Raw genomic sequence first — 12,263 nt, forward strand, 5'->3', positions numbered from 1 at the left:
ATGACAAACTTAAAAAACGTTGAAAATTTAATTGAGTTTCGTTAAACGTATAATTTTATCCCGATCGGACCAGCTGTTTAGAAATGCCAGATTTATTTCCAAAAACTTTCGATTCTGCCCCACTGTGTAATTAATTTTCGGTTCAGAAACTGGTAAATCTCACAAAAATATTTAGTTTTGAATTTCCATTTTCTGGGGATTTTTGTGACATAAAATGGGAATTGAAAAATGCTGTGAATTTTTAGTTGAAAAAATTATAATTACATAGAATTTAAAATATCTCTCAAAACAAATGCATTTAGAGTTCCCCTGTTATGGGAATTTTTGGTGATTTAAATGGGAATTCTAACATTTTGGTAATTTTTCGTTAATAAATTTGTAATGAAATGGAATTTAGAAAACTCTCAAACTAAAGATATTTAGAGTTACCATTTTGTGGAGATTTTTGGTGAATTAAATAGGATTTCTAAAATGTTGATAATTTTTCGTTAATAAATTAGTGTTTTATTGAATATTTCATAAATATATTTTTAGCTATGAATTGTTTTCAAAATATTTCTCTAATTGATTTATTTATATCATTCTTCTCTTTACAGTTGTGCCCATAACTCCACCCAAAAAAAAAAATCTTAATTTAATTAAACAAATACATACAAAAAAAAAATTAAAATATTTTAAAACATTTTTGGTTGGGAACAAAAAAATTTGATTGTTCTACAAATTAAGAAAACAACAATAAAATAAAAAACTAAAATCATGAACACGAAACGTGTTGCACATATAACTGTCATCAAATGACAAATGCTTGACAGCATCAATCAGCAACTATTACGACAACAACAAAAACATCAAAAATACCACTCTCAACAACAACAAAAGCACCATTCATTTGATTGTTATAAGAATTTCAAAATTATGGCCGGCTTTCGTAAACGTGGCTGTCGTACACGCACTTGGTTTCTACTCAAGGACTCGGTAATTTTCGTCATAATCATGTGCGTTCTACAAATCTGTTACCAATCAACTTTTCTAATTATAAACGGTGAAATAATCAACACAGACAATAATAATGAACCAATAATCACAGGAGGAAGTGACGCTGCCCTTAATGAACAAAATGATTTCCAAGAAAACATTCTGATAGAAGGGAGCAGTGTAAGAAAAGTGCTAGAAAATCTAACCAAAGAAAATGAATTTAGTGTAGTCGATGTAAATAATATTAAGATAGAAGAAAAAATAATATTTAAAACAAATTTTAAGAAAAATCTAAATATCGTAAATAATAATAACAATAACAATAATAAACACAAAACACCAAATGATTTGGAAAATCAAATAAAGGCAGCAAGGACAACAATAGCACCAGCAGCAGCTGAAGCCAACATACAAACAGCCAGAAATCCTGCAGATAAATCCAGCGTAAAGGAAAATACAAATGAAACATTTGCAGGTGAGCAAGTGGAAAAAGGGAATGTAATAAACAAATCCTCTATGTTAAATAGAAAAAATACCACAGAGCAGTTAATCACTGCAACAAATAACAACACCAACACAACAACCGGCACCACATCCACAGAATATCCTGCCACCACTAAGAAATCTCTACGTATTGGTGGCTCTGGCTCTGTTAGTAATCTTTTTGGCATACGTGAAAATGTTATGCTACCCTCGGAGGATCCCGAACGAGAGGCTCAAATTCTATATGAAAAGACTCTTAAAGAGTATCATGTTAATAATTTAGATGCTGCTTCATCATCTTTCTCCGGCTCCTCCTCATCTGATGCAGAGTTCGATGCAGACTCTGAATATGCCACACCACAACGTTCGTTACATGCGGTCTGTGATAAATGGTCACAGAAACATTGTCATTGTACGGGTACATTGGGTCGTTTATCCTTGAATTGTCGCAATATTGGAATATTAGCTGTACCAGTGGATTTACCCAGTGATACTGTTGTTTTGTAAGTACTCTTTACATTATTATTTTTAAATGCTTGGCTTTGCTATAGTCAGTTCTAGTTGGTTTATAGGAGATTTAACATTTCAGGAATATTAAGGGAAAAAATAAATAAAAAGTAATCATTTGTTACAGTTTAACGTAAGAGCTTAACTTATGGAAAACCAAGGATATTGTAAAACATTTGAATGGAGAATTTGTTAACGCTTTTTTTAACAAAAAAGCCATTTTTTTGGAACTTAGTTTCTTAGATGAAAATTATAAAATTTAGTACGGAAAATGCTTATCAATACAAATACATACATAAATTTTAGAAAACTAATGCACTTTTGGTAAATAAACTGGGCTGTACTAATTGGGACTGTATTAATTTTAGCTCCGTGTCAAATACGACCCATAAACATTAAGTGCAAAAAATTGTATAGATATTTGTTTGCTATTTTTTTTTTCTAAAAACCTAACGTAGTTGTTTCATTTGAAATTAAATAAAATTCATAGAATTTCAACCACTCACTTTTAGAAAAAATTCAATTTTAATCTCAAAATGGGTAAACATTTGACCCGAAGATCCTATGAAGGTTGAACAGGTATGATCGATAAAGTAAAATTTCGGGAGTACATTTGTATGGTAGCTTGGTGAAATAATGGACCGATTTAACCAGTTTCAATAGACTTACAGCCATATGCATACAAATTTAAAAAAGTTTTATAAACCAATTAAAGGAAAATTTTCATAAAGTTGTATTCATAAACGATTGATAGCTTTGATAAACAATTTTTAAATGTACAAATTTTAAGTAGGTTCGACTCTACTATAAACCTACTTTAAGGAATTATTTTTACTTTTTATCTTAAGAAAGAGGATTTTAAAGATAAATTTGGAATAATATACGATATTAGTGCAATTGCTAAACATAATTTCCACTCCGCTGGCGAATAAGTTCCATTTCAATAGTATATGATTTTTTCTGATATTCCTCCGGCAGTGAACAACATGAGGTTCACAAGTTAGTTTGATTGGCATTTTTGTGATCTACTTTTAATCTGCAACGCCATATGATAATAAAATGTGTAAACATTGTGGAAGAAGGTCCACACAAACCCACTCCGGAATTAAAACTATGTGTTTCCACGTAGAAATTCATTAACTTTTGTTAAAATTTAACAAAACGTCAATAAAAATAAATTAATAAAACAAATTATAAAACAGTGATGTTTATTTTATCACAGAATATTCGTCATTCGAATACTTTTAATAATAATTGAAATAAACTATATAAAAAAGTACATTAACACATTTTTGCTTAATACAAATTTACCAGAATCAGATATACATTTTTTATCTAAAAATTAGTTGTTATCTTCAAAAATGTATTATTACTAAAAACAATCAATGAAAAAAAGAAAATTAACGAATATTTTATCCTAATTGAAAGCAACACTAACAACAAAAAAGGGGAAATAAAGGAGAAGCATTGCCAGCATAGACAAAAATCAGTACATTGGTTATTGTGCATAGAGAATAGACATAGAGCGGAAACTCCTGTCAAAGACCTAACTCAGTTGTCAGAAACCTAAGTGGTGAGAATGTATTTGTAGAAAAAACTATGTGAAAACAAAAACAACACTCGTACGTGTGATTATTTTGAGTAATTTTTTTGTTTGAGTTTTTTTCTAGTTTCCGCTCTATGTTCTCTATGTTATTGTGCCTTTAACAAACGTTTATGAATACAATACTTTTATAAATGATTTTTAAAGCTAAAGTGTTCGTTAACAAAATTGTGTTTTAAATCTACAATAAGGTTTTTTTATGCATATAGCCGTTAGTCTTTGGGCTGAAACAAATGAATGCCCCAAATTTGATCGAAATATTTTCAAAATTGAGACCTGTACTTTGGCCTCAAGGTTTATATGGACAGCCAGTTAAAGAAAACCGAAACCGGTCTAGTTTACAAAGATGAAAAAACGGGTTGACCGGTTAAAGACACTGTCTTTAGCATAAAGCAACTGTTTGTAGAATACAGGAAGAGGATGCGAAGAGGATGTTATTAGTATAAAATACTGTCTATTGGGGCGGACCGATTTGTAGTGACGCAAAAAAATCGCCCATGTGACAAGGAAAATCGTATTCTAGGGATCAAAATAAGAAACTTTTCCCAAGGAACCATACCTCTAAAATGAATTCTGATGTTCCTTATTTAGACCCAAAGGTTAAATTTTCAACATTTTTATCCACCCTACTCCCGTTTTTTGATAACAACAGGTTTAAATATTTCACGATTTGCTCCATTTTAACTTTTATCGACTAACAAAAAATGCATTTGTCAAGAAAAAACGATTTGTTTAAAAATAATGACTGAGTCCATAGCTATATTCATTTGTGTTCAATCAATAGTGATGTGGAAAAAGGTGTTTAAGGCGAATCAAATGCAATTAGAAGTAATCAGTTATTTGTAGCGATAAAACAAGCACTAGACACTGGCATTAGTATAAATACAACTGTCTTTAGTATAAAGACAACACTGTCTTCAGTATAAAGACAACCGTGTTTAGTATAAAGACTGTCTTCAGTATAAAGACAAGTGTCTTCAGTATAAAGACAAAAATTCTCAAATTGTATAGTCGATATCAATATATAGTAAGCCATCTTTGATGACCAAATATGTTCTTAATTACTTTGTAAAGGGTTCCGATAACTCCGCTCCTGGTATGGATATCATAGTCAAAAAAATTAAAAAATCACATTTTGGGGTTTTAAACTTTTTAAAAAACTTATCTAAAGGTCTATAACGACTCATCATGTTTATAAACATGTTCATCAGTAGAAGCTTGTACTTATCAACAATGTTGATAGAATTCATTTATTAGCATTGTTTGCTGCTAACATTAGCATTGAAAGCTCTTGAATACGAATATTCTAGTTATGTCCGTTAAGAACAATCGAGGCTACTCGAATGAGTATAAATAGTGGCTGCGGTTGCAGTAGTTAGTGAGTTTATTGTAGGCGCTATTAGAGTTAACATCTGCATTATTGTACATTATAAAGTGTAATTTAAGTATATATTAAAAACACATAGTGACTATTTAAACTGTTGTTGTTGTATATTTGAATAAATAAAGAGCTGTTAGAATTTTAAACTACTAAACTGACCTTATTTGCAATCCAAAAATCCGGTTTATATAAATAACCACCGTTTTTAAAAGGTAAAAACGTAACATACTGTTAAGTTATAGTTATAGAGTACCTCTCCCACACACTGCATAAAATTAAATGCTCAGTAACATATCAGTTCTCTTAAAATTTTTGAGACTTTGCCTAATTCTGCTTTTGTTAACAGAATAAATATTAATTTTTGGTTAACATAAGAGCAGATTTAAAAATGAAAATAATGCATAATGTATTCTTCTACAGATTTTTGTTATTTTACTTAACATAAACTTCGTCTATGTTAACTCATTTCTTGTATATGTTTAACTCATCTCTTGTATATATAGTTTTCCATTCCGTTTGTAATTTCTACATATTTCATTAGCAATCCCGCAAAGTATATAGATTACTAGGATTACTAAGTCATTAATATAGACAATATGTACATGTAATGACAGATATTTCAAAGATATTTGACGTATATAACGCCATGGTATGTCGGACCCACAATGGTTCAAAATCGGAAAAAATATTTTTTAACCCGAATTTTTTTCATAAAAAATTTTAAAATTAAAACAAAAGGTTTACACAAAATTTTTTTTACAGAACATTTTTTCACTAATAAATAAAACAAAAATTTTTTTACTTATAAATTTGTAGTTTAAAGTATAATTTGGTGAAGGGTATATAAGAATTGGCACAGCCGAATATATGTATGTAGCTCTCTTACTTATTATTACCTCGTTTTATTGAATTCCCAAATTATCTTTTCCCATTCATGTGACAAAAATAATCTAAATATTTGAGCTTCAGCCACGCGTTTTGTGCATGAGTTTAAAATCAAAACAATTCCATTTTTACTTTAATTAAGGTTAGTTTATTATACAAATTTATAAAAAATAAATCAAAACATGAAAAAACCACCCGATTCCAAGGTTTTTTGTGGAGTGAAGTGGCGGCGGTTGCCATTAAAAATAACTATGATAAAAATGTTTGTTTCGTATTCATTTTTTTGAAATATTTTTGACAAAATTTTCTGACCAAACAACCGAAATATCAAAGTAACGCTTAGAGTTAACGAGATTCTTTATATTGTCTACCTTGCCAAAATTCCCATAAAACGGGAAATTGACCTTATATTTCCAGGTTTTTGTACATTGAAGTTTTTTATTGTGAAACTAGGAATTTTTTGTGACAAGTATTAATTTACGAAGATATTAAATAAATTTTAATATAAATTTTAAGTTCTGTAATTAACCAAATTATTTGTAATTCTATTGTAAGAAATTGTATAGCTGTTACATAAATTTATCAATTTATAATCAAAACCCATTAACTACGCCTCTTATATCCCCTCTAATCATAACAAAAGCCCATTTATTTAAACACTTGTCACAAACTCCATAAAAGTAAACAAGCAAATAATAAAATATAGGTGACAATCTAATAAAACTTTGTCTAACTTTTATTACCATCCCCCTTTTAACAAGTTTTTCTTTGAACAACTTTGAACATTATATGACTAAAACTTTCCCACAATAATGCACAATACAATTAACAACTTTTTCCTTAATGAGTCACGCATAAAATTTATTTCTTAGTCTGTCTACGTATTTCCACACATTTATAAATGAGCATAATTATAAACATATTTAGAGCTACAAATACTAACAGTTAGTGACTGAGTGAGTGAGCGGTACGCAATATAACAAAAATAAAAACTAATTGGTAACACAGCATTAACAATAGTGCAAACACATGGAATAGTAGTGCGAGTACTGTTTACTACAAGCTCATAATGACAAACTATTAATTTCAACGAACCGAAAAAATATAGTTAAACTAAAGACAAAAATGAATTGCCACAAAAAATAAAACAAAATAAACAAACTGAAATTGACTAAAAACATCAAACACTTATCATGTTGCATATCACGTCTTTAAAGGCACCAACAACGGCAACACAACGTCAACAGCAACAAAAATAAATAACTAAATGATAATAGTCGACCATACAGAACCCCACAACTGAAACTTTATGACATATCAGAAACTAAATTGACATCTTGATATCAAAAACTACAAAATCGGGATAATATAGACATATCTTAGATTTTCAATACCTGCTTAACATCGTGTTTATTTTTTAAACCATTACTTTTAGGCCACACATATTGACTTGATCAAACCATTTCCAGTTACTTTGGTGTAGGGTATACCAAACCTAAAACCAAAAATATATATTTTTTGCAAACGAAACGAATTAAAAAAAAACTCAGTGTTCGTATTTGAAGTGCATACCTCAATGTATACAGAAATTTGCCTTGAAACATTGATTAACGTATGTCACGTTGCCATAAATTATTAATTAAATTTGCCACTGTTTTTGTTTAGTTGAACTAACAAGAACAAACACACTGCAAATAGACATACAAAGACCCACAACTTACTCTGAATACGACAGCTCGCTTGTACATTCAGCAGCACATGGTTGCATGGACAGACAAAAAACAACATATACTTTTAGTCTTGAATGATAGACGGGACAGACAACCATAGCTAAATAATAATAACAAGAACAAAAATGAGTCATTTAAAGAAACACAGGCAGTTATTTATTCACAGCACTTGTAGGCCTAAGATTCCATTACATGTGTTCAATCAATAGTGAAGTGGAAAAAGGTGTCTAATGCGAATCAAATGCAATCGGATATTTGTAGCGATAAAATACACCGTCTTTGGAAAAAAGACACCGTTTTTAGTATAAAGACACTGTATTTAGTATAAAGACACCACTGTCTTTAGTATAAAGACACCACTGTCTTTAGTATAAAGACACCACTGTCTTTAGTATAAAGACACCACTGTCTTTAGTATAAAGACACCACTGTCTTTAGTATAAAGACACCACTGTCTTTAGTATAAAGACACCACTGTCTTTAGTATAAAGACACCACTGTCTTTAGTATAAAGACACCACTGTCTTTAGTATAAAGACACCACTGTCTTTAGTACTGTCTTTATACTAAAGACAACTGTCTTTAGTATAAAGACAACTGTCTTTAGTATAAAGACAACTGTCTTTAGTATAAAGACAACTGTCTTTAGTATAAAGACAACTGTCTTTAGTATAAAGACAACTGTCTTTAGTATAAAGACAACTGTCTTTAGTATAAAGACAACTGTCTTTAGTATAAAGACAACTGTCTTTAGTATAAAGACAACTGTCTTTAGTATAAAGACAACTGTCTTTAGTATAAAGACAACTGTCTTTAGTATAAAGACAACTGTCTTTAGTATAAAGACAACTGTCTTTAGTATAAAGACAACTGTCTTTAGTATAAAGACAACTGTCTTTAGTATAAAGACAACTGTCTTTAGTATAAAGACAACTGTCTTTAGTATAAAGACAACTGTCTTTAGTATAAAGACAACTGTCTTTAGTATAAAGACAACTGTCTTTAGTATAAAGACAACTGTCTTTAGTATAAAGACAACTGTCTTTAGTATAAAGACAACTGTCTTTAGTATAAAGACAGTTGTCTTTAGTATAAAGACAGTTGTCTTTAGTATAAAGACAGTTGTCTTTAGTATAAAGACAGTTGTCTTTAGTATAAAGACAGTTGTCTTTAGTATAAAGACAGTTGTCTTTAGTATAAAGACAGTTGTCTTTAGTATAAAGACAGTTGTCTTTAGTATAAAGACAGTTGTCTTTAGTATAAAGACAGTTGTCTTTAGTATAAAGACAGTTGTCTTTAGTATAAAGACAGTTGTCTTTATACTAAAGACAGTTGTCTTTAGTATAAAGACAGTTGTCTTTAGTATAAAGACAGTTGTCTTTAGTATAAAGACAGTTGTCTTTAGTATAAAGACAGTTGTCTTTAGTATAAAGACAGTTATCTTTAGTATAAAGACAGTTGTCTTTAGTATAAAGACAGTTGTCTTTAGTATAAAGACAGTTGTCTTTAGTATAAAGACAGTTGTCTTTAGTATAAAGACAGTTGTCTTTAGTATAAAGACAGTTGTCTTTAGTATAAAGACAGTTGTCTTTAGTATAAAGACAGTTGTCTTTAGTATAAAGACAGTTGTCTTTAGTATAAAGACAGTTGTCTTTAGTATAAAGACAGTTGTCTTTAGTATAAAGACAGTTGTCTTTAGTATAAAGACAGTTGTCTTTAGTATAAAGACAGTTGTCTTTAGTATAAAGACAGTTGTCTTTAGTATAAAGACAGTTGTCTTTAGTATAAAGACAGTTGTCTTTAGTATAAAGACAGTTGTCTTTAGTATAAAGACAGTTGTCTTTAGTATAAAGACAGTTGTCTTTAGTATAAAGACAGTTGTCTTTAGTATAAAGACAGTTGTCTTTAGTATAAAGACAGTTGTCTTTAGTATAAAGACAGTTGTCTTTAGTATAAAGACAGTTGTCTTTAGTATAAAGACAGTTGTCTTTAGTATAAAGACATTTGTCTTTAGTATAAAGACAGTTGTCTTTAGTATAAAGACAGTTGTCTTTAGTATAAAGACAGTTGTCTTTAGTATAAAGACATTTGTCTTTAGTATAAAGACAGTTGTCTTTAGTATAAAGACATTTGTCTTTAGTATAAAGACAGTTGTCTTTAGTATAAAGACAGTTGTCTTTAGTATAAAGACAGTTGTCTTTAGTATAAAGACAGTTGTCTTTAGTATAAAGACAGTTGTCTTTAGTATAAAGACAGTTGTCTTTAGTATAAAGACAGTTGTCTTTAGTATAAAGACAGTTGTCTTTAGTATAAAGACAGTTGTCTTTAGTATAAAGACAGTTGTCTTTAGTATAAAGACAGTTGTCTTTAGTATAAAGACAGTTGTCTTTAGTATAAAGACAGTTGTCTTTAGTATAAAGACAGTTGTCTTTAGTATAAAGACAGTTGTCTTTAGTATAAAGACAGTTGTCTTTAGTATAAAGACAGTTGTCTTTAGTATAAAGACAGTTGTCTTTAGTATAAAGACAGTTGTCTTTAGTATAAAGACATTTGTCTTTAGTATAAAGACAGTTGTCTTTAGTATAAAGACAGTTGTCTTTAGTATAAAGACAGTTGTCTTTAGTATAAAGACATTTGTCTTTAGTATAAAGACAGTTGTCTTTAGTATAAAGACATTTGTCTTTAGTATAAAGACAGTTGTCTTTAGTATAAAGACAGTTGTCTTTAGTATAAAGACAGTTGTCTTTAGTATAAAGACAGTTGTCTTTAGTATAAAGACAGTTGTCTTTAGTATAAAGACAGTTGTCTTTAGTATAAAGACAGTTGTCTTTAGTATAAAGACAGTTGTCTTTAGTATAAAGACAGTTGTCTTTAGTATAAAGACAGTTGTCTTTAGTATAAAGACAGTTGTCTTTAGTATAAAGACAGTTGTCTTTAGTATAAAGACAGTTGTCTTTAGTATAAAGACAGTTGTCTTTAGTATAAAGACAGTTGTCGTTAGTATAAAGACAGTTGTCTTTAGTATAAAGACAGTTGTCGTTAGTATAAAGACAGTTGTCTTTAGTATAAAGACAGTTGTCTTTAGTATAAAGACAGTTGTCTTTAGTATAAAGACAGTTGTCTTTAGTATAAAGACAGTTGTCTTTAGTATAAAGACAGTTGTCTTTAGTATAAAGACAGTTGTCTTTAGTATAAAGACAGTTGTCTTTAGTATAAAGACAGTTGTCTTTAGTATAAAGACAGTTGTCTTTAGTATAAAGACACTGGTCTTTAGTATAAAGACACTGGTCTTTAGTATAAAGACACTGGTCTTTAGTATAAAGACACTGGTCTTTAGTATAAAGACACTGGTCTTTAGTATAAAGACACTGGTCTTTAGTATAAAGACATTGGTCTTTAGTATAAAGACACTGGTCTTTAGTATAAAGACACCACTGTCTTTAGTATAAAGACACTGGTCTTTAGTATAAAGACACCACTGTCTTTAGTATAAAGACAGTTGTCTTTAGTATAAAGACAGTTGTCTTTAGTATAAAGACAGTTGTCTTTAGTATAAAGACAGTTGTCTTTAGTATAAAGACAGTTGTCTTTAGTATAAAGACAGTTGTCTTTAGTATAAAGACAGTTGTCTTTAGTATAAAGACAGTTGTCTTTAGTATAAAGACAGTTGTCTTTAGTATAAAGACAGTTGTCTTTAGTATAAAGACAGTTGTCTTTAGTATAAAGACAGTTGTCTTTAGTATAAAGACAGTTGTCTTTAGTATAAAGACAGTTGTCTTTAGTATAAAGACAGTTGTCTTTAGTATAAAGACAGTTGTCTTTAGTATAAAGACAGTTGTCTTTAGTATAAAGACAGTTGTCTTTAGTATAAAGACAGTTGTCTTTAGTATAAAGACAGTTGTCTTTAGTATAAAGACAGTTGTCTTTAGTATAAAGACAGTTGTCTTTAGTATAAAGACAGTTGTCTTTAGTATAAAGACAGTTGTCTTTAGTATAAAGACAGTTGTCTTTAGTATAAAGACAGTTGTCTTTAGTATAAAGACAGTTGTCTTTAGTATAAAGACAGTTGTCTTTAGTATAAAGACAGTTGTCTTTAGTATAAAGACAGTTGTCTTTAGTATAAAGACAGTTGTCTTTAGTATAAAGACAGTTGTCTTTAGTATAAAGACAGTTGTCTTTAGTATAAAGACAGTTGTCTTTAGTATAAAGACAGTTGTCTTTAGTATAAAGACAGTTGTCTTTAGTATAAAGACAGTTGTCTTTAGTATAAAGACAGTTGTCTTTAGTATAAAGACAGTTGTCTTTAGTATAAAGACAGTTGTCTTTAGTATAAAGACAGTTGTCTTTAGTATAAAGACAGTTGTCTTTAGTATAAAGACAGTTGTCTTTAGTATAAAGACAGTTGTCTTTAGTATAAAGACAGTTGTCTTTAGTATAAAGACAGTTGTCTTTAGTATAAAGACAGTTGTCTTTAGTATAAAGACAGTTGTCTTTAGTATAAAGACAGTTGTCTTTAGTATAAAGACAGTTGTCTTTAGTATAAAGACAGTTGTCTTTAGTATAAAGACAGTTGTCTTTAGTATAAAGACAGTTGTCTTTAGTATAAAGACAGTTGTCTTTAGTATAAAGACAGTTGTCTTTAGTATAAAGACAGTTGTCTTTAGTATAAAGACAGTTGTCTTTAGTATAAAGACAGTTG

General features: G+C 29.5%; 1 protein-coding gene across 1 annotated transcript in view; it reads left to right on the top strand.

Annotated features, from left to right (window-relative positions):
• Nucleotides 1-801: 801 nt before the first annotated feature.
• The window catches only part of rk (rickets), a 70,761-nt gene continuing 59,299 nt past the window's right edge, over nt 802-12,263 (top strand). Inside the window, exon 1 of the mRNA XM_065500381.1 lies at nt 802-1,961. Within this exon, the coding sequence (XP_065356453.1) occupies nt 802-1,961 (1,160 nt within the window). The remainder of the gene's footprint in view (nt 1,962-12,263) is intronic.

Source organism: Calliphora vicina, chromosome 2, assembly GCF_958450345.1.
Source record: "Calliphora vicina chromosome 2, idCalVici1.1, whole genome shotgun sequence".
In the NCBI taxonomy this organism is placed as follows: domain Eukaryota; kingdom Metazoa; phylum Arthropoda; class Insecta; order Diptera; family Calliphoridae; genus Calliphora; species Calliphora vicina.